At 64.2% G+C, this 27,866-nt stretch overlaps 1 protein-coding gene across 1 annotated transcript in view; it reads right to left on the bottom strand.

Annotated features, from left to right (window-relative positions):
- The window catches only part of ABCA2 (ATP binding cassette subfamily A member 2), a 36,525-nt gene extending 10,918 nt beyond the window's left edge, over window positions 1-25,607 (bottom strand). The window contains exons 1-28 of the mRNA XM_059829019.1: window positions 25,542-25,607; window positions 15,694-15,787; window positions 14,732-14,734; window positions 13,095-13,206; window positions 12,477-12,643; window positions 12,106-12,254; window positions 11,715-11,819; window positions 11,062-11,247; window positions 10,730-10,948; window positions 9,757-10,088; window positions 9,296-9,455; window positions 8,887-9,015; window positions 8,428-8,595; window positions 8,015-8,111; window positions 7,430-7,603; window positions 7,238-7,340; window positions 6,466-6,580; window positions 5,921-6,111; window positions 5,538-5,688; window positions 5,029-5,233; window positions 4,278-4,442; window positions 3,787-3,967; window positions 3,282-3,494; window positions 2,770-2,966; window positions 2,502-2,684; window positions 1,874-2,058; window positions 1,662-1,782; window positions 1,104-1,394 (exon numbers count right to left, since the gene is read on the bottom strand). Coding sequence (XP_059685002.1) covers window positions 1,104-1,394; window positions 1,662-1,782; window positions 1,874-2,058; window positions 2,502-2,684; window positions 2,770-2,966; window positions 3,282-3,494; window positions 3,787-3,967; window positions 4,278-4,442; window positions 5,029-5,233; window positions 5,538-5,688; window positions 5,921-6,111; window positions 6,466-6,580; window positions 7,238-7,340; window positions 7,430-7,603; window positions 8,015-8,111; window positions 8,428-8,595; window positions 8,887-9,015; window positions 9,296-9,455; window positions 9,757-10,088; window positions 10,730-10,948; window positions 11,062-11,247; window positions 11,715-11,819; window positions 12,106-12,254; window positions 12,477-12,643; window positions 13,095-13,206; window positions 14,732-14,734; window positions 15,694-15,787; window positions 25,542-25,607 — 4,462 coding nt within the window. The remainder of the gene's footprint in view (window positions 1-1,103; window positions 1,395-1,661; window positions 1,783-1,873; window positions 2,059-2,501; window positions 2,685-2,769; window positions 2,967-3,281; window positions 3,495-3,786; window positions 3,968-4,277; window positions 4,443-5,028; window positions 5,234-5,537; window positions 5,689-5,920; window positions 6,112-6,465; window positions 6,581-7,237; window positions 7,341-7,429; window positions 7,604-8,014; window positions 8,112-8,427; window positions 8,596-8,886; window positions 9,016-9,295; window positions 9,456-9,756; window positions 10,089-10,729; window positions 10,949-11,061; window positions 11,248-11,714; window positions 11,820-12,105; window positions 12,255-12,476; window positions 12,644-13,094; window positions 13,207-14,731; window positions 14,735-15,693; window positions 15,788-25,541) is intronic.
- Window positions 25,608-27,866: the final 2,259 nt, after the last annotated feature.

Consider the following 27,866-nt stretch of genomic DNA (forward strand, 5'->3'; position numbering starts at 1 on the left):
GGGAGAAGGACGTCAGTCCCCGGGTACGGCTGCTCCCATGCCCCCCGTGGCCCCCAGGGAGCTGAGCTAGGCACCGAACCAAGCGCAGCCACCCCGAGGAACAGGGCAGCACCCAACCCTGATGGCCACCAAGCCACGGCAGCACCGCAGCATGAAGCAAGGCAGCTGGCTGACGGGTTCCTCTTGGCCCAAAGTGGGACATTTAAACAATAGTTTTTAAAAAAACAACCTAAACTGGTGCTTTTTGGCAGAGCCCCACATTTTTCCATCAGCTCTCTCAGCTGGCAAGGGGTCAGCACAGTCAGGAAGCGGGGGACAGGACATGAGTGGGGGGACCCGGCGAGGCAGCGGGCACGGGGCTGGGGCTCACGGAGCTCTGCTGCAGCACTGTCTCGGCTCTGCCTCCTGCAACCCAAATCACAATGCTCAGAGCAGCCCCGGTAAGGGAGGCAGGGTGGCGCATCCCTGAATGACGAGCTGCTGGCATAACCCAGAAAACAATTTGTGAATGGAACAGCTGCCTCAGGGCACCTGCCTGCATCCTCCATCCTCCAGCAATCCCAGCATCCGAGCAGGGAAAGCCCCGAGCCTGAGTCAGGGTAGAGGGTGAAGCCACTGAAGAAGCTGGAAGACGATTCCATGCCCCAGGGCCAAGAGGAGACAACCCGACCAAGCGCCAGCACGAGGAGCGAACATGTTAATGGGGCAAGTCTGCAGGGTGGCACTCGCGGGACCCAAGAGAGGCAAAGGGCAGAGCTAATGCCGGCTGCGCCCGCTAGCTCTATGTCTCAGCATGGCACTCCCCCACGCACATGCTACCAGTTTGGGGGTGCAAACTGGTGGAAGCACCCATTCCCAGCCCTCCCACCCAGGCTGCGGTTCTCTGGGCGCAACATCGGCGGATGCATCATCAGACCCCCTGCAGGGTCTTGCCCCAGCAGGCATGGCCCCCCATCCCCAGCACACCCGCATGCCCCGGCCAGGGCCAGCTCTGCCCTGCCCACGTGCAGGGACGGGTGCTGCCACTGCCCCAGCCACCCTCCACGTCCCAGCTGAGCATCTCCCCTGGCCCCTGCCGCTGGCCGGGCACCGGCGGCACGAACCTTGCAGACTGATGTTATCGGGGTCCTGCCGGTTATCGAACAGGGGCGCGTAATCCCCAAAGAATTCAGAATAAGCCCCACCTTCGTCGCCCCGCACGGAGCCCACCGAGCAGGCCGAGCGCAGGGATGCCTGCGACTGCGCCAATTTGGAGCAGGTCACCAGGTTGCTGAGCTCCACCTTGGGCTTCTCCGGCACGGCCGCTTCGGCCAGGGGCTCCCCGTTGGCCTCAGGCTTCGGGCCCAGCTCAGGGGCGGGTGGCCGCAGGGCGTCCTTCTTGGACTCTTTCATGTCTGGAAGGAGAAGGGGCATTGCCACCGGCCACGCCACCCTTCACCGCGGCATGGCACAGAGTGGGGACGGGTCTGCTCTGCAAACCCCGAGTGGAGCAGAGACCAGCTGGTCTTGGCCGGGATGGGCTCTGCAGGAGACCACTCCTCCCCTTGGGAAAGGAGACTTCTGCGGCCATGCACAAGGGGAGAGGAGCCACCAAGCCCACGTGAAGGCACACAGCCCCTCGCCAGCCCCAGCAACACCATATGAGCCCCCGCCGCCCGTACCCACGTCGCTGTTCTCCAGAGACTGGTCCTCCTCAGACACCTTCAGGAAGACCTCCTCCAGCGTGGTGTCCATCAGCCCGAAACTGGTGAGGTCCAGCTCCTCCAGGCTCTGCTCCAAGTGCTGCAGAGGTGAAGTGCTGCGTGAGGAGGGCAGGAGGTGCCCGCAGCGCCGCGGCCACCCACCTGCCCACCCTGCCAGCTGCCACACGAACCTGGAAGAGCCTCTCGAAGCAGCCCTTCTTGACGGCCTCGCTGGGCAGGATGTAGGAGAGCTCAGTGTTGGTGTCCGAGATGAGGAGGCAGGAGGCCACGTATTTCTTGATGAACTGGGAGACGCGAGGCTCGGAGCAGGGGCTGACAGAGGAGTGGGCCGGGGGACTGTGCGGCTGGCCTGGCTCTGTGGCAGAGGGGCAGCACCAGTCGGTCACTTTGCACCCAGCCTCCCACCAGGACCCACCATGTCCACCCTACACCCCAGCACCGCAGGGGCTCCTCCAGCCTCCATCACAGGGTGCTGGCAGCTTCCCAGCCACCCTGCCTGGCCTGGCAACGGTGCTCTGCACCACAGCCCATGCTGCACATCTCAGTGGGCAGCCCATGGGCCGGACAGAACCAGAGGCTGGAGGCAAATGTCGCCACACAGAGTCTAACCTGGGACCCAGACAGGAGAAATCAAGGCTGACCTCCTACACCCCTGGCCCGTCCCCCTCCGCCCTCCACGTGGCCTAAGGAGACTTGGGGTGGGAGCATTTGGCTGTTGACCTCTTGGTCCTTTCCTGGGCTGAAGAAGGGCTGGCCCCATCTACACCTTTAAACACAGGGTCCCGCTGCGCCCCAGACCTGTGCCGTTCCTGGTGTCCGATTGCTTCTTCACCACTGTCAGCTTGTAGCCGTCGCCGTAGGTGCTCTTGAGGAAGAGTGGGGAGCCACAGCACTTGAGCTTGCCGTGGGAGATGATGGCGATGCGGTCACCCAGCAGGTCAGCCTCATCCATGTGGTGGGTGGAGAGCAGGATGGTCCTCCCTGACAGTGGCACAGAGCCTCAGTGGAGGGGCCAGGGCCCCTGCAGCCAGAGGAGCAATGCTGGGCTCTGCCCACCTCCACTCACCTGGCTTGTACTTGAGGATGAGGTCCCAGATGGCCCTGCGTGCATATGGGTCCACGCCAGCCGTGGGCTCATCCAAGATCACGGCCCGCGACCCACCCACAAAGGCGATGGCCACTGACAGCTTCCTCTTCATGCCCCCTGAGAGGGTCTGCACCAGGGAGTGGCGTTTGTTGGAGAGCTCCAGGTCCTCAATCATCCTGGGGACAGGGGAGAAGCACCAGGAATGCTGGGGGGGCCATACCAGCGCCTGGTGCCTGCAGGGAGCACGTGATACCTCTTCCCTGCGTGGTACCTGCGGCTCTCGGCTGCTGGGACAGCCCAGTGCAGCCAGGCTACAGAAGCATCTTCTGGCTTCCCCAGCCTGATACCCCAAGTTTTGGAAAACACTTGGTGGAGCTGCTCTGAGGGACCTCTCTGCTCCCAGATCACCCACCACGGCACAGCCAGCAGGAAGGGGACCCACTCACGCAAAAGGCACAGATGGGGCAAAAGGAGCTGGGGGGGGTGCCTACTTGTCCATCTCCTTGCGGATCTCCTCCTCTGCCATGCTCTTGAGCTGTGAGTAGAACCAGAGGTGCTCCTCCACCGTCAGCCTGTCGAAGAGCACGTTGTGCTGGGGACACATGCCCAGGTTCTTCCGGATCTCGTCCATCTCTGTCCGGATATCGTGGCCGTAGATGGTAGCAGAGCCCGAGGTCGGAGGGAACAAGCCGGTGAGGATGGACCTGGATGGATGGAGAAAGGGAACAATGTGAGGGACCTCGTATTCCTCCATCTGGTCCCAATCCCAACCATCACCTCCAGGAGCATCTGCTGGGCGCCAGGGAGAACAATGTCAGTGAAGGCCTGTGCACCTGCTGCCTGTCCCCCTTTTGTGCCACCCCACATCCACACTGCTACCCTCTGGGCATGGCACAAGCTGCCACAGGGCCCTGCAAGTACATCAGGGAGCACCTTCCCCACCCACTGCAACTGGCCAGAAGAACACGGCCCACATACGCCCTGATGGGCACTCACATGGTGGTGGTTTTGCCCGCGCCGTTGTGCCCCAGGAAGGAGACCACCTGGTTCTCGTAGAGGTTGAGACTCAGTTTGTTCAGCGCCAGCTTCTTGTCTGTCTTGTAGACCTTGGTGAGCTTGTCAATGCAGACAACCAAGGGGAGGTGGGTCGGCTCCTCCTCGATGCCCCGTGTCTCCTCTGCTGCGAGAGCGGGATGGTGAGGAGCCAGGGGGTGGCAGGGAGGCTGGGCTTGGAGCGGGGCTCCCCAGGGGATGAACCTCCCCGCCTCCACCCCACAGTGGCTGTGCCAGCTCATGGTCCCTTCCCCTCTGCTTCTTGCCAGCTTCCCCCTCCCGCACCACGGGCAGCAGCTCCAACAGGCAGCCGCGCCTGGCCCAGGATCCTGCCCTGACAGGGGCACAGGGAACACATGGGGGTCCATGCAGGACCCTGCAGCAGAGCCAGGGCCATCCCCAGGCCACCCCTGATGCCCCTTGTCTGCCCTCACCCAGCCTCCGGCTCTCCATGGCACAAGCCTGATCCTCCTCCATGATGCTGAGGCGGGTGGTGCGGGACCAGGGCCAGGTCCACTCCCAGGTCTCCACTCGCCCATTGCCCAGCCAGTAGGACTTCTGGAAGGGGAAGTACCAGGGCCGCGGCAAGCCGAACATGCCTGTAAGCACAACCGCTATGGAGTCAGGGCCAACCCTACACCCGTGTCTGTGCAGAAGCCGGCTGAGGGCCAGGGCAGAGCTCAGCATGGGTACGGGCATAGACATGGGCTTGGAGGTTTCCCCAGATCAGGGACATCACTGCGGGGCGGGGGCTGCAAGCGCCCTGGCCAGCTGGGCTCAGGGCAATGCTGCTGGGCTGTGCAAGGAAGCAAAATCCTTTGGGCTTTGGGTTTGGCCTGGCTCACGCTTCAGTTTTACTAGGAAAGCGAAGGAAGCAGGTGAGACCCCTCCCCAAGCAGGTGATAAAGGGGAACAGTGCTCCAGCCATGGACACCTCGCTTTGCTACAGCTGGCCAGTGAACTGAATCATGCGACTGAAGATCTCCAAGGAACCTGCTGGTGTCACCAGTGGGTCAGGGCATGTGGGCAGGTGTCCCCAACAGGACACACATGGGGGACCCTGAAGGTACGCTGCGCCGAGTCCCACCATGTCAGGGCTGAACACCGCCAGGAACGAGCAGCGTCCCCAGTGAGAAGGCTTTCATAAGATCCGAGGTGCCCTCATGCCCCACTGCCCGCACGTACCCGGGTGCACGGCCTCAATGTACCATGTGAGCACCCCGTACACCACAGCATCCACGACCAGCATCATCATGGACAGCAGGAGGTTGAAGTCGTCTCCTTCCACAGGTGACTGGCTGAACGTGTGCCACTGGATGCCCACGCCGGCCACCTCGTACAGCGCAAAGTACTTAGAGCCCAGCCCGAAGGCTGTGGTGGACATGAGGGACTGCGGAGAGGTGGAGGGAAGAGAAGGGAAGGGGATGTCAGCAGGAACCACAGGCCAGCTCCGGAGGAACAGGTTGGGCCGAATTCCTAGCCAGTGCTGCCCCACCCAGCCCTGTGGAGATGCTCCCTGCCCTGGGAGGCACCAAACCTCCTGGAGATGCCTCCAAAGCCCCATGGGGAGTTGGTTCATACAGGCAGAGGTTTGCCCAGGACTTGATGACAGCTTGGTGACCTGTGTACTGGACATGGGGTGCCTGGGGCAAACCTGGGGCCAAGCACCTACCCAGCAGCCGCAGCCAACTCACCGCAATGCACTTCTCAAAGGCTGTGATCTTGTCATGCGCCACCTCCTCCCGGATAGCCACGTACATGTAGGGCACATAGCTGAGGAAATAGATGATGCCGCCGCAGGCGGAGGCCAGCTTGGCCTTGGAGTAGAGCACCGACACCAGGAAGCTGCAGGGAGGACAGTGTCACCTCGGATCCTACCCCACCAGGGCATTCCTCACACCGTCTGATTTTGGTGGTGTTGAGGTGATAAATTGCCTCCTCAAATCAGCTGGCTGGGGGGACACGGGCCCCTCCACGTGCCCTTGCCCACACAGGTCCCAACACCCTCACCCCATGGCACAAGGACCCCGGCACTGCCCGTGCCCCCTCACCCAACAGAGTGGACCAGGCAGCTCACCAGAACATGATGGTGGCCACTGCATAGATAGCTAGAAAGAGCCAGATGATGAGGACATCGCTGTGCATCAGGACCTTGCCGTACTTCAGGATGGCGGTGAGTGCCGTGACCGAGATGGAGAGCTGGACGAAGCCGGTGATGAACCAAGCCACCCAATGCACTGCGTTGTTCAAGCCCATCATCTTCATCACCTGCGAGGCCAAAACTGCTCAGCTGGGCTGTCCCCTACCTTGCGCGTCTCTGCTGCCTCACTCGCTAGGGCTGGGAGAGCAACGAGCAGCACTGATGGGTCCCCAGGGGTTGCTGGGAGCAGGCAGGCCACAGCACCCTGTGCCAGGGTGCCAACGGGCTCAGCTCCCTCCAGCACTGGGCAGGGCTTGTGCCAAGGACAAGTGGAAGGACCAGCTCATCCCAGGGATGTGGGATCTGCGCCGCCCCAGCTCATGCGCCCCGGAGACATGGGGAAGGTACCCAGGGACACAGCGCAGAACTTAAGAACTCAGAGATGCCAGCTCCTCCCCAGGGATCTCTCCCACCATCCCCACCTCTTTCAGACGATGCTCCTTCTCCGTTACAATGTGCTGGATCATCATGGCCACCGAGTAGACCCAGGAGATCACCATGCACAGGGGCATCATGTGCTCGATGACAAAAAGGAAGCTGGTGGGGCAGAGGAAGAGAGGGGAGAGCCGGATGGTGGCACCACCACAGAGCCCCAGGGAGACCCTGGGGCACAGGGCAGCGGAGAGGCTCTCCCACCACCCAGGGACAACCAGCTCTTTGGTCCAGCAGCTCCTTAACGCCCTGAAAGGGCTTCTCCAATGAGCCCACAGGACAATCTAGTGTCCTGGCTGTCAGGTCCTGGCAGGGAGGCAGCAGCCGTGGGCTCAGCCTGGTGCCCTGCCTACCCTGGTGTGGACAGGGCCCTATCCACCCTCCTGTCCTGGAGGGCTGGTGGCTCTGGGACTTCTCCAGGTGCTTCCTCCAGACCACTGTGTTCAATAACCATCGACAGACCCATGTGCCACCCATTTACCACACTCCTCTTGTTCTCCCCAAGTCTTTCAGCCTCCAAGACACCCCACAGCCATGAGTTCCTCACTTCAGCTGCAAACTAGGCACAAACTCCTTCCCCTGCTTGCCTAGCCTGGTGGTCCAAGGAACAGTACTTAACTGGTTGCTCATCAGTCTCAATGTCACCAACCTCTCTCAGGCCCCCAAACTTGTCCCCTCTTCCCAGCTGAAGTGTCCTGGCCTGCAAAGGGGAAGAAGGAAGGTCCTGCCCCTGCCCACCCTGCTCACACAGGTGTTACTCACTCGTCCCGGGTATAACATGGGTACGGGAACATCTGCACGTAGTTGCCAGGCTCCACCACGTCATGGCCAACAAACGTGTTGATGAGGGCGCGCTCCATCATGTCTGGGAAGGAGAAGGAGAGACCAAGCTGAGCAGGCAGTGTAGGCAGGAGCCGGGGACGTGGGCAGCTGTGACAAGGAGCTGGCACTCACCCTGGATCCAGACGAAGCCGTAGAGAAAGTAGAAGCGGCCGCCGGTGTTAGGGCCGGGCCGCCAGTATGCCCGCCGGATCTCATTGGTCTTCTCTGTGAAGCTGGAGTTCTGCCGGATCTTGTACATGACGTGGGGGGGCAGCGAGCCATCCCTGTTGGTCTGGAAGATGACACCTGCAGGCAGCGGGAGAGGCAGGGAGCCCGCTGGCACCATGGGAGACGGCCACACCAGCCAGCCCGCAGTGATGGGCAGGGACGTGGAGGGGTTCAGCGTGTCCCAGCCAAGGGCAACCACAAGGGCTGCCACGGATGAGGAGGGTGGGCATGACCCTGGCATGGGATGCGAGGGCATGTGGACAGCAGGCAGCAGCGGTGGGAGAGCCAGGACAGCGGCAGGGTGCTGCGCCCAGCAGGGCTCGGCCAGGGGCAGAGCATGGGTACCGCAAGATGCTCGATCCGCTCATCCACCCAACGCATGCACCAAGGGAGCCACGTCCTAAAGCTGGTGGCCCCAGCCTGGGGGACAGCTGAAGAAGGACACGGCTTCAGGGACCCCTGCAAAGGGGCTGGTTCCTGGGGACATACTGGCAAAGACCGTGACGTTGTCCTGGTAGGCCTGGTTCAGCGTGTAGTTGACAATGCTCTCCTCATCCGGGAAGCCTTTGAAGATGTCCACGCTGACCTAGTGGGAGAGGAAGGCTGGTGTGACCCCACTGCCCCTGAGGGGTCTAGCATGCAGACGCTACACACGGTGCAGCATGTGCCACCCCCAGCCACCACGTGAGCCCCCGAACCCAATGGTGGATGGGCACCTCAACCGTTGACATCTACCCCAAAGCTCCTGACACTGCAGAAGCCATTATCTCCTCCAGGGCTCCAGTCCCATGGCCTTAAGGAGGGCTGAGTGGACCTGACCCCTCTTCAGCCTCACAGAGCCCGGCTGCGGGTGGTGGGTGCCGCTCCAGCACCCACGTTCCCACAGGCGGGAACAACCTCACCTTGGCCATGAAGTGGACCCAGCCGCAGGCGGCATTGTCAATGGTGTCCAGCTGCTGGAGCAGGACGCTGGCGTTGGGCAGGGAGAAGTTGCCATTGAGGAAGTTGTGGAGAACATCATTGTCAGAGACATTCAGGATTTCTGGGTGCTTATGGAGGTCGGCGGTGAACTGGGACAGAGAGGGAGGCAGGGGAGAGAGAAGTTGGGGTACGCCCTGCGTCTCAGTCCCCTGTCCTTCCCATGGACACAGACAGGACCCAACGCTCCTCCTGGGGATGGGGGGACGGCATCCACCCTGTGCAGGGAACCAGCCTGGTCCTTGCAAGAGCAGGGTGGGCACCCAGGAGCACCGGAGAGCTTCACATGAAGAAGCTACAAGGTGCCTGGGGGCAGGACATCCCTTTCCAACCCCCAGGGCAGTAAAGCCCGGGCAGGCTTGATCCCCACCGCGCTATCCTACCTGCTGGAGCCAGCGGATGCGCCTCTGCAGCCTGCCCTCCTCCAGGTAGGCTCGGATCTCGGGGGAGATGTTCAGCCACGCCTTGGCATAGTGGGTGACGTTGCCCACAAAGGCGAAGGTCTCGTTGGCCTGGGGGGGGGGAAGGAAGGTCACACAGCAGGAAGAGGCAGGGCCCCCCCTGCTCTCTGGGATAGCTAGCAGCCATCGAGGTATCTGCCCACCTCCCCACAGGCATCACTACCCCAACAAGGGCCAGGGTAGCTGCCTGCTTCTGGCAGTGCTGGCTGGCAGCCGGCCCCTTCCTCCCCGCTCAGCCCTGGCCCCACTGAGCCCATCTGGGCAAGGAGGTCCCTGCGGAGTGGAGCTGGTGCAAAAGGAAGGATGGGGGTCCCGGCCTCTGCACCCTCACCTTCAGGATGACTTTGTCCACTTCGGTGCCCACGGGAGCATACAGGATTTTGGGGTTGCTGGTCATCAGATGCACAAGGAGGCCCAGGTTTCGCTGCTCCTTGCTGGTGAAGCCCAGTGAGCTCATGTTGCCCTGCTTCAGCGCCTCGGGCTCGATCGTCCTGCAAAGGGGGTTCAGGCTGCCAACTCCGCTCCAGCCCCAGCACCCCTCACTGCAGGCAGCCCCCACCCCTGCCCGCGAGGGGATTTCACACCGAATCCCATGCCAACGTGGTGCTGCCCAGCATGGGGAGCTTCCCCCAGCTGCAGCACAAGGATGCAGTGCAGCACCCATCTCCCACGTGCTCGTTAAGGGATGACCAGGGCCCTTGACCGCTGGCAGAGGCAGGGTGGGCTCTCCCACACCCCTGTCCCAACCAGAGAGCACCTGGATCTGGCCCCTGTGTCCCCCAGGGCTCCTACCGGTTGTTGCCGCAGAGGATGGGCTGCAGCCCGGCCCAGAGCTGCACGAAAGCCGAGAACTGCCCCTGGGGGTTGTCGCCACCGGCCGGGCCCCCCCCGGCACCCTCCTCCTCCACTGTGGCATTGCCGGCCGTGGCATTGGCGCCAGCCCAGCCGGTGCTGTTGGCAGTGGGTGGTGGGGCCTTGCTGGCGCAGGCTCCCCTGGGCAGCAGCTTGGCCAGTGCTGAGAGGATGTCCACGTCGCGGAGAACCTTCTCCATCTCCACCAGGTCCTCCAGGAGAGCGCGGAGGCGGTGCTGGGCAGCTGTGCTGTTCACCTCATCCAGCTTCAGCTGTGAGGACAAGCAGACAAGGGGTTACAGGTGACAGGGACCTGCTTGCCAGCGGGAGGGGACCAAGGGGGACCCCAAGCAGTGGCATGTCTGCTTTCTTGGTTAAAAGGTTGGAGCTGTGCTCAGCTGGGGCCCTGGACTCATTGCCGTGCATCCGTGGCTATCAGGCAGCGGGAGCACCGGCAAATGCTGGCAGATTCTTGTTAGGGGACATGAGATGTCCCTCAGGCAGGAAGGGTGGTCCTCTGTGACTGCAAGGGACACATCAGGCTCCGGTGGGACAAGGAGGGGGACCTCAGAGTCAGCCTTGAGGACCTGTGCCACCAGGAACATTGCCAGTCCCGGGGAAAGGAGCCTGTGGGGACACACTTGGAGGATGCTGGGGACACCCAGCCCCATCCAATGGGCAGCATCTGAGCAGGTGCCAGGAGGGAGAATCATCTGGGGTCCCACCATGGGGCTGTGTGGGGGGTGCCCAAGTAGGGTGGTAAAGGGGTGATCAGGAGGGGCCGAGCCATGTAACAGAGCCCCCCATCCCCACACATGCCCCGGTAAGTAGGGAAATCCTGCCCAGGACTTGTCCCTGCCCCACAGCTCACCCCACAGCTGGTGGGGGGCACATCCCGCAGCCCTGCTCTCACCCTGCTGACGATCTTGGGGGTGTCCAGCTGGTCCTGGAGCTCGGCTGCCAGCTGGGCAAAGCGCTCCCGGCGGGCAGCCCGGCTGCCATTGCAGACCAGCGCTCGGTACGCCTGCAGCAGCGGCTGCTGCCTGGGGGCCACACGCAGGAGGCGGCGCAGCCCCCCCGGGCTCTGCTCACATGTCAGCTGCTCCAGCACCGGCCCAGTGAAGAGGACACCCTATGGGGCAGGGAGCCGTGGGGGCGCAGCCCTGGGTGCAGGGGCACCGCGGCAGTGCCCGCCCTGGCAGAGCAGCTGCCCGCACACCCCGGTTCGCCCTGCGAGGCACTCACCTCCATCTCGGTGACAAAGGCCTGGGGGCTGTCAGAGATGGTGGGTGCCGGGGCGGCGCTGGCGAGGCCCAGGGCCTGCGAGAGCAGGCGGAGCAGCACTGGCCGACGTGGGGCTGCCAGGGGGTCCCGCAGCGCCCTGTGGACCAGTCCTTCCCGCAGGCTCCTCCAGCCGCTGGGGAGGCTCTTCTGCAAGAAAACCAATGGGGGTGGCTGGTGGTACAGGGGGTCCCCCTCTGTGTGTCCCCCCGAGCACAGGTGAACAGCCCCACAGCACCCATGTCCACAGTCTCCACGGAGAGGGAAATAAAAGGGGATGAGCAGATGGGGGGAGCATGGGTCCCCTGCACCCCAGGCACAGGAGGGGAAAATCTCCCCCACTCCCTCCACAGCCACCATCCAGGTGGTGCCATCACCCATTGCAATGGGAAACTGAGGCACGGGCATTGTTGTGCCTCAAAACAATGGGGGAACTGGTGGCAGCACTGGGACGGGACCCAGCCATCCCTGCTGCTGTTCTGGCCACCTGACAGCATCCCATCACATCCCCTCTGCCAGGATGGACACCCCCAGATCGCCCTGTGGTGAGACATGGAGGGGACGCTGTAGACGAGCTCTGCCCCACCATGTCCCCTGCACCCAGCACCGCTCCTCACCTCCAGCTGCGTCATCTTCTCATTGCGGCCAAACCCATCCCACAGGTCTCGTTCATGGGTCTCATCAGGTACCAAAGGAAAGGAACCGAAAAACAGGCGGTACACCTGCACCAGGGATAGGAGCTAGGCTGCCGAGCATGTCGGGAGCAGAGGCACCCGTTTGCCCAGCAATGCCCTGGGATGGGGTGGCAGGGGTGGCAAGGCAGGATGGGTCCTGGCCGGGTGCCTGCTGACTCCTACCCTGTGGGTCTGGTGGTCAGGGCTCAGTCTGGGTCGGGACGTGCCCATTTGCCGGGGCAGTGTGGACCCCCTGCAGAGCCTGGCCCTGCAGCGCTGTGTGGTCACCCACCTCCCGCAGGCCACCACCCTCCTACTGCAGGTTGTCACCCACCTCTGGTGGGTCACCACCCACCTCCTGCAGGTCAATGCTGGAGCCCAGGAGCAGCTCGGCTGTGCTGTTGGGAAGGGACAGATTCTGCGTCAGGAAGCGGTGCAGCTCGCCCCGGTCCTTGGCTGCCCATGCCAGCGTGAAGCCGGATCCTGGCAAGGAACAAAGCAGGGGGGTCAGAGAAGCCTGCCAGCACTGGGGACACGGCACGACCCCATGGAGGGACATATCACAGCTGGCCCTGCCCAGCATGCAGTGATGTGGGACAGTGGCAGGGCACTGCCACACGCCATCACATCGCTGGGTGCCTGGCGGGTGGGCATCTCCATCCCTGCCTGTGCAGGCAGAGGGTGGGCAGGCAGGACACAGCCTACCTGCTCGGTTGCTGAAGTGGGTCTCCATGGAGCTGGGCTCGCTGCTGCTGAGTGCCTCCAGGCGCCGGCGCAGCGATTCCAGCTCCTCCTCCAGCCCCGGGTGCTGCGGGTCGAAGAGGCTGCTCTGCTCCACCGCTTCACTGAGGTGCTCCAGGAGCTGTGTCACCCTGCGAGAGCCCAGCACCGCCATGGCTTCAGGGACAGGGACAGAGGGATGGGGACACCTTCCACAGAGCTCTGGGGGGGATGAGTCCCTCGGGTGCACGGCGCAGGAGTGCTGCCTGCCACGGGGCACTGCTGCCCCAGGAGCTGCCTCGCCTGTGCACCAAATCCACCGTGCCAGGGGCACAGAGGAGAGCCCCAGAGCCTCGAGGTGTCCCTGGGGGCCACCTCCATCCTCCTCCCAGCACCGGGCACCCAAGAGCCCATGGGGGAATGGGCTGAGATGTCCCCTGCACCCTGGGGACATGGCACTCTGCACCCAAGCACTTTGGAGGACACAGGCTTCTGTCTTCTCCCTGGCAGCGCAGTGCCAGCATGGGAAAGGGCAGGCTGTGCGCGGGAGCATGCGGAAGCATGCGGGGCGGGAGGAGGAAGCATGGCGAGGGCACGACTCACGTGGAGTTGGAGTACTGCAGGAAGCCGAACTCGTCGCGCTGGCCGTCGGGGCATAGGGACTGCATGACGGGCAGGATCCCAGCTGAGGTGAGCGGGGCCGCCGTGTAGAAAGCTGGAGCCAGCGAGAGAGCGCAGAAGAGGCGGGGGAAGGTGCGGGCAGGGAGGGAGGAGAGGCAGGGGGAGGCAGGGGGAGGCAGGGGGCCACCGGAGAGACAGACACTCAGTTCAGAGAAGCGCGCGCTGGGCCCTGCGAGCCCCGCAGGAGGTTGGCGGCCAAGGTCAGAAGTCTGCAGCTTTCCCACCGAGGCTGTCGCGAGCTGGTGGCCCCTTGGGGCTGTGGGCAGCTCCTGCCACCCTGGCCCCTGCCCTCTTGCCCCTGCCTGCTCCCCCCTGGGTGATGGGTCCCTCCCGCCCCAGGACAATGCCAACTTCTGCCGCTTGCCCCCAGGATGGCCGCCAACCTCCCCCGGCCTCTCGGCCCCTCTTGTTAGTAACCTCAGAGGCACTGCTGGATCTCCAGAGGAAGAGGAGGAGGAGGAAGAATAAGACAGGGAAAATAGAGTTGTCACCCGCAGCTCCCCGAGCCCCCGGCCTCCCCCCTGCCCGGCTGCCCCGACGTGCGGCTGCTGGAAATGGAAACACGGTGGGGGGAAATGGAAGAAATGAGGAGCAGCAAGGGGACGGCAAACCTTCCCCACCTCCGCCGGCGCTGAGCCGTCGTCCCTGCCAGGGTCTTTCCATGTCCTTCCCCAGGGCAGGGCAAGCCCAGAAGGGCCCTGCCCGAAGGGGACCAGAGGTGTCCCTGGGCAGTGCCGGGCAGGGACCCTGCTCTCACCACCCCAGCCGGTGGCCCCGTGGTTAGAGGCAGGTCAGTGCTGTTAGCACGGCCGCGACAGGCAGGAGCTGGTGAAGATGGGCTTCTGGCAGGGACAAGGGACAGCCCAGGGCAGGCGGGGCCAGGTGTAGCATGGGATGGGCCAGCAGCCTGCTGGGGTGGCAGTACAGACGGTGGTGGCCATGCCATGCTTTGGTGACAAAGCCAGCACATGGGTGGCATCTTGCAGGCCTCCAGGCTCCTAACAGTACCACATCCCAGCTCGTCCCAGCTGCAAAGGGGCCGGGACAGGGACCCGGTGGTGGTGCAGGGGTGGGAGCCATCTCCAGCCCCTTGGGGACCAGGCCAGGGAGGGGCACAGGCAAGACTGGGTGACCACAGGCCACCACATGGCTGCCAACACCCAGGAGGGCCTAGTCCCAGGAAGGAGGTGAGAAGAAAGGGTAGGACAAGCCTCCACCTGGCATGGAGAGCCCTCTGCAGCCTGGGGGGCCAGGGACATCGCCACCGGTGGCCCCGGCATCTGGGGAACCCAGCACCAGCCCAGTGGGGACACCACCAACCCAGTGGGGACACCACCATGGGCCGGTCCTGACTAGGGAGCCCCCAGGGAGGAGCGGGCAGGGGCCACGCTGTGCTGCCCAAGCTCATCTTCACCAGCCGCAAACGAAGGCGATGGGGTTACAGAGGTGTGGATTAGGCCAGAGTGAGTTGATCCAAACTGGGCTCTTTCTCCCCAAAATACATAGCCGGCACAGGCAGGGGAAGGGGGGGGAGGCGCCCACCCGCCCCACCAACTTACAGACTGGCGCATGCAGTAGAGGCATGGAGGGCAGGCGGGCAGGGGAGATGGTGGGAAAGAAAAAGAAAACGTGAGCAAAAAGCAAGAAAAACCAAACCAAAAAACCACACAACACATAGCGCACGTCAGCGCCGGGGCAGGAACCAGGGCAGCGCCCGCCACCGCCCGCAGCCGGACCCACGCTCGCAGCTGGGCTCTCCCTCGCCGGCACACGCTGAAACACAGGCTTGGACCATCGTTATGCCAGGTCGATGCTACCGCCTGCTCCCAGCATCTCCCCCTGGCCCCACCGTGCCACCCGCGCAAGGGCACCCGCTGGGGTGGGCATTCCACGGGGTGTCTAGATGCCACATGCAGCTCTGGCTTTGCTCCGCTGCCTCCTCCCAGTGGCACAGCCCGCAGGCACCGGCACCCGCAGCCCCAGCCAGAGCTCCAGCTGCACATCTCCAGGAGCCCCCAGCTCCGGTCCCATCAATTTGTCACCTTGCCAGGGCCCCAGAGCCCCCGCCATAGCCAGGGGGCTCCACGAAGTGCATTTCCCCCCTCCCCAGCACCCCAAGGAGCTGGGGAGCCCTTCCCAGCACCACCCCGCCTGCTCCTCGAGCACTCGGGGGGACTGTGGCTGTCCCAGCACTATCAAGATCAGTCTCTCCCCCCCCCCCCACCCCCAAAAAACATCCCTGACGATGGTAGCCCCAAGCTGGTTGGCACCGCCACCCCGAGGGGAGCCCCCTCCGGCTGGGACTGACTCTGGCTCTCCAACCCCTCTGTCTGCCCTTCCAGCCCTCGGCTGCAGCCCCTGCCCAGCCCAATGTCCCCCAAAAGGCCCCTCTGGGTCCCCACCAGCTGTCATGGCCCCCTCAGCCACCCCCAGGCTGGCCCCGGGGTGCTGGGGCAGCTCCTCAGAGCCTCAGGGTGGCCCCAAGCGCGGGTGCCCTGGGTACCACCCCGCTGGCACTCACCTTCCTTCACAGGGATGGTCGGCTTCTTCTGCCGCAGCCCCAGGAGGATGAAGAAGAGCACCAGGGGGATGAAGATCTCAAAGGCCAGCACCCACTGGGGATGACACAAAGCAGAGGGATCGTGACGCTTGGGGACAGGACCCGGATACCAAGGATGAGCGTGGGCAGGGCAGGGGTGCCCGGGGCACTGGTGCAGTGCGGCACCGTGCCTGCGTCTTGCAGGTGGCTGGTAGCACCATCACAGCTCAGCCAGAGGCAAACGGGTCCCTGGGTACCTGAGGATCTCCTGCCTGCCCCTGCCTGCACCCTGCCTGCTCCATCCCACCCAGCGCACCTCGGGACACGACAGGGTGCCACAGATGGGATGGAGCCCTACTCCAGCAACGCAAACAGGGTGCTGGGGCTTGAGCCCAGCCCTGACGGGCCACCGCAGCTGGGGCTGCCCAGGGGAGATCACCCCAAGTCCTTATGGCTGGCAAAAGCCGCAGGCCCCCATCCTGGCAGTGCCCTCACAGCTGGCAGCTGCCTGGTATGACAGCCACCCATGCCACCGCTGGGTCCCACCTGCAGGACATGCAGCGGGCAGACCCCAACGCCGTCTGGGTGAGGTTCGGTTCGGCCAGGCCCTTGCACCAGCTCCAGGTGCAACTGGGGGGCAGCGGTGGGGGTTCCTGGCACCCCTTCTATACCCTCCCAGAAGGCTGCGGCTGCACGAGATTTCCACCGGTGGCATATGGTAAATCACAGCAAATCCCCAGGAATCCCTCATCCCAATCGTGCAGGCAGCCCAGGCTGGGCTCCGTGCCCAGAGGCCCTGGGGATGGGCATCAGCGCCTTCAGCCACTGGCTGGAGTGGGCACCCGGCATGCTGCCAGCACAGCTGCTGCCGGTTTGCACCGGGAGCACCCAGGCCACGCCATGGCCCCATTGCCCTCGCTGCTGAGCGGAGGGGAACTACTGTAGGTGGGGAAACTGAGGCACAGGGTGAGGTGAGGCGAGGCAACCTTAGCTTGCTTCAGGGCCGGATCAGACCCTAGGCTGGTGCTGAGACCCCAGAACCTGCTGCCACCATGGGCAGGGCAGGCCCCAGCTCCGCTGCTGGGAAGGTGCTCGCTACAGCGCCGGCACCTCCCACCACGCTCCCGCACCAGCCCAGTCACCTGCGGTGACCAGGTGCCAGAAGGACACGCCAGTGGGGTGGGAAGAGAGGGCTTTAACATGACAGGGACTGCCTGGAAGGACGCAGCTGGCAGCAGGTGACAGGGTCAGGCCCTCCTGTCCCCAACAGTGTCACCGCCACTCTGGCCTCAACCAGGGGCTGCAAACGCTCTGCCAAAAAGCCACAGCAGCCCAGCGAATGGTGGCGAGCAGAGGGATCCCACACCCGGACCCTCACCAGCACGCGGCCATGGCACTCCTGTGGGCACCATGGTTGGCAGGGCTGTGGGACGGGCATGGCTGCAAACATGGGTGCCCCCCCATGCTGCCCTCCCCACCCCAGAGCTGCTGATTTTGGGGGACGCAGAGACTGAAGGAGGTGGGGACAGCAGACACCCCAGGAGCAGTGCCAGGGCTGGGGGATCCCAATTCTTCCAGCACCACCAGTCCCAGGCACAGTCCTTGGTGTCACCGTCCCTGCATCAGGGCGGTGGCAAGGGACACCCTGACCCGCTCTGCCCGTCCCGTGGCTCCTGCCCTGCCGCTCGCTGCCTGCACCCGCCCCCCCCGCCTGTTTACCAGGCACACAATCGGGCCTCTGTGCCCAGGCGCCTGTGGGACCGTCCCCCCACACCCATGCCGGGCCGTACCAGGCTCCCTTGGGGACTGTCAGGTCCTTGGTGGTGACAGGAGGGACCTGCTTGTTGTTATTTATTTTTTTAAAGTGGGTCATTGACCTTTTGCTCATCTCCTTCCTCACAGACATCCCCTGTCCGCGACCCCTCCTGCACTGCCGCATACCCCGGTGCCAAGGCATGCTGTCCCCCACCGCCGGCACCCGGGGTGACACAGCGATGGCAGCAGGGCTCACCCACCCGCACCTCTGGGACCGATCCTGCCCCTTTAGTCCCCAGGTCTGTCCCCACAGGGGCTTCCCAGGCATGGGGGGCCAGGGGTGCCCCACACCCACAGTAGGGCAGAGGCACTGGCATGCAGTGGGGGGAAAGGGTTGCTGTCCCAAGGGAGCCTCAGCTCGCCCAGGGGGACGGACGGGGACAGGGACGACACAGCCAGTGCTGGCACCCAACAACACTGGCACAGCCTGGGAATTACAGGGATCCTGCCTGCAGGTGCAGGACACTGGGGGACATTTTGGCGTTGTGTGAGGAAGCAAAGCGTGGAAAGGCCAGGATCCAGGCAGCTGGGAAGGAAACACTGGGAGAAGGAGAGGGACAAGGAGAGGAGAAGGGCCGGTGCCTGCCAGCAGCTGGCCGTGCCCTGCACCGACCAGGGCGGTCTGTCCCATCCTCTCACCCCTTCCCTTCCTCACTCCTCCCCTGGCAAGGGCTCTCAGACGTATGTGCACGTGTGTGCAGGTGCAGCACCCGGAGTGGGACACGGGTCCCTAGGACCTTGTGCCCAGGTGACAGTGGCTGGGGGGGGCAGGGGACAGTTCCTGGGCAATGGCAGAGCTCAGCTGCCAGAGGGATCCACCCCATACACAGATGTGTACATCCCCTGGCACAAGTTCACCTTGACCTGCCAGAGAGGTGAGCAGGATGAGACCATGGGTGCTGTTTGGGTTTGCATGAGCGCTGGGTGTATCTGCCTGCCACCGCCACAGACGGTGGGGTACGCATATGCCTGCTGGTATCCCATGTTCAGCCCTGCCACCGGCCGGGTGCGGGGGCAGCTGGATCCTGCCTGATTCCCCCAGCAAGGGAGACAGAGGTTGGTGGGTGCTGCTGGCAGGGTGCTGGCCCCAGGCAGGCAGCTCCCTGGCAGGGGGACGCTCAGCTCCCTGGAGCACCGGGCCAGCAACTCAACGCCTGTGCCCACCCTCTGCCACACTGGCAGTTGGGAGCAGGGGGACCCGAGGAGGACGAGCAGGGTCGGGTACTGCACAGCCCGAGCACGAGGCAGCAGCACCAGCTGGGGACACGCGGCTCCCACGCTGCCAGGCCAAAAGCACCAACAAGTCCCATGGGATGCAGTGAGAACAAGCAGCCCGGCCTGGCACAGAGGTCCCCCTGTGCCCACCCTCTGGCCAGCACCAGGGGCAGCCAGGAGACATGCTGAAGCCAGGGTTAGCACGGCCGCAGGCGCTGGACCACGGACGGCTCCGCCAGCGTCCCCAGGACATGGCAGCGTGCGTGCCCTGACGGCAGAGCTGGATGTTCCCCACAGGGCAGCCAGGCCAGGGAGGGCAGCTCTCTACATCCATCGCCACCACCCAAAAGTCCACTCCATCCCTCCTGCCCATTCCCAGAAATCATAGAATCACAGAATCACTAAGGTTGGAAAAGACCTGTAAGATCATCAAGTCCAACCATCAACTAACCCCACCATGCCCATTAAACCATGTCCCACAGTGCCTCGTCCACACATTCCTTGAACACCTCCAGTGATGGTGACTCCACCACTTCCCTGGGCAGCTTATTCCAGTGTCTCACCACTCTCTCAGTAAAGAAATTTTTCCTAATATCCAGTCTGAACCTCCCCTGGCGCAACTTGAGGCCATTTCCTCTTGTCCTGTCACTCATCACTTGGGAGAAGAGACCAACACCCACCTCCCCACAACCCCCTTTCAGGTAGTTGTAGAGAGCGATGAGGTCTCCCCTCAGCCTCCTCTTCTCCAGACTGAACAACCCCAGCTCCCTCAGCCGCTCCTCATCAGACTTGTGCTCCAGAGCCCTCACCAGCTCCGTCGCCCTTCTCTGGACACGCTCCAGCACCTCAATGTCCTTCTGGTAGTGAGGGGATGCCCCGAAGGTGATGGCTGCAGGCTTCGGCTAGCACAGCCTGGCAGAGGGGCAGCCAGGGCCTGGGAGCCCCGGCCCAGAGACCCCCCAAGCTGGCAACCCCAGTGATGCCCCTGCACCCCAAACCTGCCACACCAGCCCCCCTCCTCTTCCTGTGTCCTGGCACCTGGCGAGGGGATTTACCGGCCCCAGTGCAGGTGAAGCACCATGCATAGCCTGGTGCAAGCCCAGCGTCCAAAAGCCCCAGCCTGCACCCACCAGGACAAGGGCACGGTCTGCCCGAGCTCCTCCCTGGGGAGGAAGGAGAGCTGCTGCCCGCTCCCTGCCAGCCTCTGCTGCGGGTCCCAGCGCTGCCCCCGGAGCCAACAACAGCAGGTCCCAGCCCACAGGAGCCCCAAGGGATGGGGCTCCGCTCCTGGAGAATCAACACCCCAACTTTTCCAACAGCATTTTAAGGCCAGTGGAAGTATCTTAAACTTTTTGATAGCTCCAGACTTTAATCTGTTAAACACCCACTTACTTGCCCACAGCTGGGAAGCACAGGCAGGTGAAGCCATGGTCACTGGGAAAGTCGAGCACTGGAGCCAGCGGGTGAGTGAGGCCCCGCGGCCGGGCAGACCCACAGGGCCAAGCTAAGACCCCAGACCAGACCAGTCCTGCCCCCCCACCCCTGCAGGGACCCAACCATGGACACCCACTGATGGTCACAACCCGCCCGGGCAGCTGCCAGGGCTCCCCGAGGTCACCTGCCTGTGCCCCCACCCATGGGGACAGCCAAAGCTGGGCCCAGGGGCTGCCCACCCCCTGCCAAGACCTGGCTGCTGTCACCTCTGCCTCTGGTCACACTTTTGCTCAGTGTAAGTTGTGCCCATTACCTCTTGTCCCTCTGCCACCCACCCCCAGCCGAGGACAGGTCCCCACCCCTCATACCCTGCCCTACGGCCCTGGCACGGAGGTGCTTTGGGGAAACTGGAGGGGGAGGAAATCCCCACTGGGGTTTGCCAACACCTCTCCTGAGCTGGGAGCCCAGGGAGAGCCAAGCACGGTTCTCCCCCGTGCCAGCCCCACGGTGCTGCATCAGCTGGACACCAGGATGCTGGGCCGAGGGGGACACGCCATCAGCAGTGCCCTGTCCCAGAGCCACATGGCAGCGCTCCTGCACCAGCTCACGGCACTGGGAAATGGCCACCCTCCTGCCACCAGAAGATGCCCAGCCTGAGCACAGGTGGGATTGTGCTGCAGCGTGGAAGAAGGTGCCAGCCACCCTGCAGCCTCTCGCCATGGGCAGGGAGCAAGGCAGAGACCTGCAGGCTCAGTGGCTCATGGCCACCTGCCCTCTGGGCCACCACGGCCACCAATCACTCTGCAACAGGTGCCCCCACAGCCACCCTGCGAGCAGGGATTCACAGGGACGCTGCCCGGCACTGCCTCACCAGCACCACCCTGCCGAGCCTGCGCATCCCCCGGCGCCTCCCCCGTGCCAGCTGCAAACAGCAAGGGGGCAAAGAGCACCCTGAGCCGGAGCAATCGATTCCTGCTGCAGGACCTGGCACCAGCCCCCACCCAGCCCCGGGAAGCAGGACCTGGCAGCACCTCCGCAGGCACGGGGTGCCCTGTCCCCCAGGAACCCTGTGCCCCAGCACAGGCACTGCTGCAACAGGGCCCTGCCAGCAGGGCGAGCCCCCTCAAACCCCCAAATTTCAGCCTTTCTTATTTTGGAGGCATCAAGGTCCCCCCAGCTCCAGTCCCACTGGCCAGGGAAAAAGGGGCAGACCTGCCAGGACAACTCCTTTGCATGGTGGGAGCTTCCCGGCTCTTGGCCAAGGAGCAGAAAGCACAAACCCTGCACAGGGCAAAGCAGCCACGCCACTTGCCCAGCTCTCCCCTGCCCCACGTGCATCCTCCCCCCACCCCAGGACCCACACCACGGGAGCCCCACCGACATGCTGCGACACCCAAGCAGCGTCCAGAGCCTCAGCTCCTGCTCGCCGTTCCTCCAAAAGAGCACTGAACCGCCAACACTTCCCCAGGGCCAGACAAAACCTGGCTGCACACTTCCATCGCCAGCACTTCAGAGCCAGGAGCTCCAGCTGCAGTCGCCTTCCTGTCCCGAACGCGTGGACACAGAGAGCCACGGGGAAGGCGACTGAACACCCTGAACTAGGCCTGCGGTAACTTTTGAGAGATCACCTGTTAATTTTACATCCAACGTAGGTTTAAACCAGCTACCAAAATCATCAGGGAGCCTGTCCCTTACGACACACACAGCTGAGCAGAGCCAAGGTGACGTAGACGACAGCACAGCCTGCACTGCCCAGGGCTGCAATCCGCACCCCAGGGGACTGTGCTCAGGCACCCACAGCCCTGGCTTCCCTCCACCGAGGGCCACTGATGCCGTTCTGCTCAGACCCCCATCGCCCCAGGGTGCCTGCCTGAATTTCTGCCCTGGGAAGAATAAAATCACAGCCAAACCCCAGAGCAGCCCCCAGAACAGCTCAGCCACATGGACAAAGTCTGATGCTCCCACGGGCTGCTCACGAAACCTTACAGAGGCGCCACGGGACAGTGCCAAGCCATCATCCTCGTCAGAATCACAGAATCATTAAGGTTGGAAAAGACCTGTAAGATCATCAAGTCCAACCACCACCCCAACCCCACCATGCCCACTAAACCATGTCCCACAGTGCCACGTCCACACGTTCCTTGAACATCTCCAGTGACGGTACTCCACCACCTCCCTGGGCAGCCTGTTCCAATGCCTTTTGAAGAAGTTTTTCCTAATATCCAGCCTGAACCTCCCCTGGCACAACTTGAGGCCATTCCCCTCTTGTCCTGTCACTCGTCACTTGGGAGAAGACACCAACACCCACCTCACCGCAGCCCCCTTTCAGGTAGTTGTAGAGAACAATGAGGTCTCCCCTCAGCCCCCTCTTCTCCAGACTGAACAACCCCAGCTCCCTCAGCCACTCCTCATCAGACTTGTGCTCCAGACCCCTCACCAGCTCCGTCGCCCTTCTCTGGACACACTCCAGCACCTCAATGTCCTTCTTGGAGTGAGGGGCCCAAAACTGAACACAGCATTCGAGGGGCAGCCCCACCAGCGCTGAGTACAGGGGCACGATCACCTCCCTACTCCTGCTGCCCACACCATTTCTGATACAGGCCAGGCTGCAGGTGAGCTCATCTGGTGACAAAGGCAGTTACGGAAGCAGGTGACATATGGCACTGTGGGTCAGGAGCACACCCCTCTCGAAGGCCACCTGGTCGTGCAGCCTCCCTGTACCCACCACCACTGCATCCTCAAGCAGATCAGCCAAGCCCTCACCAAGTGCCTGCGGACAAAGTCTGTCCCAAAACCACCGCTGCACCTCGCTGCAATGCTGCTCCCCAAACAGCCCCTGGTGCCAGGGACGATGGGGACTCCCCCAGGGCCACCAGCATTCAGGGGCAGCACAGGGGACTGGCCCCAGCTCTCTCGAGTCCCAGCCCAGCACCCTCAGCCAAACATGAGGTCTCTGCTCCCCATCCCATCCCGCAGCACCAGGGCTGCTGCTCTGCACGTTGCTGGGAGGAAAGCGCACCGTGGTGAGGCACCTACCCAGGGCAGCACCCCACGGCACGGGGCTGTGGCAACAGGCGGCTGCTGGCAGGGCAAGGGCACACACACACCACACTCCCTCTGAGAGACTGGGAGAAGCCCAGCAACCTCCAACTCCAACCCCCCCGGGGTGAACCCCCAACAGAGGAGGGGGTCTCATGCTTACCCTCCTCCCTGCTCCAATCCCCCCAGCCTCTGCCTGCCGCAGCAGGATCAGCCCAGTGGGATACAGAGCTGGTTTCAGTCGGTGAAACACCCAGCTCTGGATGGGGCCAGGGCAGACCTGTGCTGGGGAACCCACCCACGGAGAGTAAGGCACGGGCTGACGAGGCTGGGCTCTGGCACGGGGCCTGACTCTGCCCTGGCCGGCCAGCACTGGCAGCTCTGCTCCCAGGCTGCTGGGAGAGGGCAGTGCTCCCCCAGGAGCGGGCAGGATGATGTCCCCTGCACAGATGAGAAGCCGGAGGTGACAATGGGACTTGCACGCAGCAGGAGCACAAGGAAGTAGGTGAGACACATAGGGCACGCACATCCTCAGGGCATGACTGCCCCAGGGGCTGCACCAAATCCATGAGCACCCACCGCACCGGGCGCAGCTCTCACCCCGGTACACAGCTGGTCCTCCGCACGCCCCTTCACATGCAGCATCGCTGAGTGGGTGAGGAGGTGCTGGTCCTTCCCCTGCCACCCTGCCTGCAGCAAGCAGGGCACTCCAGTGACAGCCCCACACGTGTGGGTGACCAGGCTTGGGCTCCTCGTCCTCCTCCTCCTTCTGCTGCAGCTTCCTGTATTGCACCCCCATGCTGCCCACGGAGCTGGGGAGGGTCAGGGAGAACTGGGTCCCCAAAAGATGTGCACATCCCCAGGCTGGAACCTCACCAGCCACGGCGGCCAGGCCCGGGGCAGCTGCCAAGGGCCAGTGGATGCCAGGGCGCAGCTGTGCCAGCCGGCTCGCCCTCGCGGGCAGGGGTCCATGGCACGCTGGCACCGGGCAGCCCCTCACCGTGGCCATGCTGCTCTACTCGGGGTACGGAGCAGGGATGACTCAGCTGAAGAGCATCATCCCCCTCACCCATCCTGGGGGCACCGTGGCTGCCCGTGCAGTGGGCACCGGCCTGCAACGTGGGCCTTAGCCCAGCCCTGCCCGCACCTATCCCAGGTGGTCTCTGGTGCTCCGCCACCGGGACAGAGGAGGGTCTGATGCTCGTGGGCTGCTGGCGAGGGAAAGCAGCCAGGATCAGGCCTGCAGGATATTTGGGAGGGGGAAGAGGAGAGAGCATTGCCAGCTCAGGAGCAGCAGTTCGCTACCCTCCCCCACCCTCTAAAAATAACCGGCTCCCTCGGCACCCAGCGCACCCATCCCCCTGCCTGCACCGCTGCCTGGGGTCCCTCCAGGCCAGGGGTCCCTCCCCGGGGGGTCCCTCCTGCCCATCCGGCAGGATGTGGCAGGGAAGCCCTGCTCGGGAGCAGGCAGGCAGGGGAGGCCGGGGCAGGGTTACACCAGATTCGCAACCCCAGCAAGGAAGGTGCCATCCTGCCTCCTCTGCCAGCTGCGGGAGGGGACCGGCCCCCCAGGACCCCCACGTTCCTCAGCCTCATGCCCAGAAAGTGGGAGCAGCTCTTCTCCAGCCCATGGAGGAGAGGCAGCTCTGACCCACATATGATTTAGAAACCTATTTATAGCCTTTGGATACCGCGGGCTGGGGGAAAGCTCTCCCACCCCGGAGGGGCGGCCCTGGGGACCAGGGACAGGGTGCCCGGGGCATTTGGGACACGAAAGCGGCTGTGGTAGGGAGCGAGATGCTGCACAGAGCAGAGGACTGGGTGGGAGACGGCACCCAGCCCACGGCCCTGCGCTCCTCCAGCGGCCACAGGGCCCGGACGGCTCCCACGGACACGGGGTGGGAGAGACCCAACTGTTGCTGCCCCACGAGGGGAGCCGCGGGGCCGGGGCCGGGCGGGGCCTTCCTCGGGGTCGCCCACAGACGGCCCCCACGCTTCTTGCTCCCCACGGCCGCAGGCGAGCGCCCATCGCCAGGCCCGCACCCGCCACCCCACGCACCGCCTGTCCCCAGGGCTGACCGGCGGGGGGGGGGAGCGGGCAGCGGCGGGGACCCAGGGGAGACCCCGACGCCGGCGGGGCTGGCTCCGCACCCTCCTGCGCCCCCGGCCTGCGGCGCCGCGGGGCCCCTCCGGTCCAGGCAGCCGCCCCGCGGAGCCCCCCCCGCTGAGGGCCCGGCCTCGTCCCGTCCCCCCCCCCGGCGGCTGCGGCTGCCCGGGGCTGCAGGGGAGCTCCAGCCCCCCCGGGCCCCCGCCGTCCCCGCGCTCACCGGGCTGCGCCGCTTCAGCGTCACGTTCTTCCAGAGCAGGAGACGGAGCTGGTGCAGGAACCCCATGGCCGGGCCGGGCCCAGCCCCGCCGCAGGGGCTCCCCCCGCTCGGCTCCGCGGCTCACCCGCCGCCCACCGCCATGCCCCACCGGGCCGCCACCGCCGCCTTTGTCCGCAGCAGGCTGGGAGGGAGCGAAGCGGAGCGGGCCGGCCTCCGGCTCCAGCCCCGGCCCCGCCGCGCCCGGCCCAGCCCGGCCTTGCGCAGCACCGCCCCCGGCCCGGGGCCGCCCGCCCGCCGCCGCCACTTAAAGGCACCTCCGGGCCGCGGCCGCTCCGCCCGCACGGCCCAGCCCGGCCCGGCCCAGCGCGGGGCGGTGCCCCGGGGCATCCCCGCAGCCCAGCCCCGCCCCGCCCCGCGGCCCAGGGCAGGCCCGGACCCCGCGGCCCGGCCCCGGGGTGGCTTTGCCGGGCCCAGAGGGCACCGTCGTCCCGCGAGGGCCCCCGGGGCTTTGCCGCCAGGCCGGTGCTTGCTGGTGGATCCCCCTCCTCCCGGGGAAACCGAGGCACGGAGCCCCCGGGGCACGGCGCGGGGGCGGCCGCTGCAGCACCCGCATCTCCCTGCGTATGGCCTGTCCGGGAGTGGGGCTCCTGCCCCAGGGGGGTGCCGGGTGGGGGAAACCCTCAGCGCCCAGGAGCTGCCCCTGGAGCTGCCCCTGCTCCTCTCCAAGCCAGAGACGCAGAGAGGTCACCCCTCGCTGAGCCTCTCCTCCGTCGTTGCCCCTCCAGGACAGACTTGCTTCAGGGGAGCCCATCGCTGTGCAGGTCTGCATGCGAGGGCGGCGTTGTTGTCCCCTCGTGGTGGCTGCTGCCTGCCCTGCTCAGGCCCAGCTGCCCGCAGCTCCTGCCCAACCGATCCCACGGGCAAGTGTTGGGGTTCTTGGAGGGGACCAACCTGCCTGCAACAAGCTGTACCCCCAGCCCAGCTGTGACTCCAAGACTGGGAAGGATGCCCTCAACAGCAGTAAGCATTAAACCAGGCCAGCTCTCCTTCCTTCCAGCCTTCCTTCCCTCCTTCCTTCCTTCCAGCCACCCATCCTTCTCTCCTTCCTTCCAGCCAGCCATCCTTCCTTCCAGCCTTCCTTCTATCCTTCCTTCCAGCCAGCCATCCTTCCTTCCAGCCTTCCTTCTAGCCTTCCTTCCAGCCAGCCATCCTTCCTTCCAGCCTTCCTTCTAGCCTTCCTTCCAGCCAGCCATCCTTCCTTCAAGCCTTTCTTCTCTCCTTCCTTCCAGCCAGCCATCCTTCCTTCCAGCCTTCCTTCTAGCCTTCCTTCCAGCCAGCCATCCTTCCTTCCAGCCTTCCTTCTCTCCTTCCTTCCAGCCAGCCATCCTTCCTTCCAGCCTTCCTTCTAGCCTTCCTTCCAGCCAGCCATCCTTCCTTCCAGCCTTCCTTCTAGCCTTCCTTCCAGCCAGCCATCCTTCCTTCCAGCCTTCCTTCTAGCCTTCCTTCCAGCCAGCCATCCTTCCTTCAAGCCTTTCTTCCTTCCATTCTTGCTTTCATCCATCCATCCATCCATCCATCCATCCTCTCCCTCCCTCCCTTTTTCCTTTCCTCTGGTTCTCTTCATTTCACGACCTGTCCCTCCCTCCTCCCCAGCTGCCCAGAGCCCCCTCTCCCCTTCGCCCCTTCTCCTCTCCTGCAGCTATCTTTAACCATCTCCCTCTCCTGCAGCTATCTTTAACCATCTCCCTCTCCAGGCTGCTTTCAGGGCCAAGTGCAGCGGGGAGCTGTGAATAACGGAGCTGTGAATAACTCGTTTGGCTGCCCCAGCCCCAAGTGGTGTTGCTAAGGGTGACTGCGTTTCGGGCAGGCTCTGTGACAGCTGCCCAGGCACTAACAAAAGCTCCCCTTGTCCTGCCACAAAGCGCCATTATTCAAAAAACTTCTGGGCAAAACATTGTGCTGAGGTGAGGGAGGACAAGGGATGCCCGGGGGGACACGGTGGTGGAGAGGCACCCGTGCCCTGGGGAGGGTGAACGTTTTGGAAGGGCTGCAGGGCGTGCAGGCAGCAGAGAGGAGCTGGGCAGGGGGTGTCCAGGGCTGGCTCAGCGCCTTTCCACCTGTGCCCTACCAGTACAAGTAACCCGGGGGCTACAGCACCAGGATGACCCCAAGGTTTGCTGGTGTTTCTCCAGCTTTGAAATATTGGGGAGATGTGGTGTCAAGGTAAGCCGGGCCGTGGGGGTTCAGCCAGCGAGCTGTCCAGCCCCGGACCTTGCTCCAGCAGTGGCTTTTACTTGGTCCCTGGGGAAGGAGGGATGCACGCAC

This window comes from Gavia stellata, chromosome 24, assembly GCF_030936135.1.
Source record: "Gavia stellata isolate bGavSte3 chromosome 24, bGavSte3.hap2, whole genome shotgun sequence".
NCBI classification, from domain to species: Eukaryota; Metazoa; Chordata; class Aves; order Gaviiformes; family Gaviidae; genus Gavia; species Gavia stellata.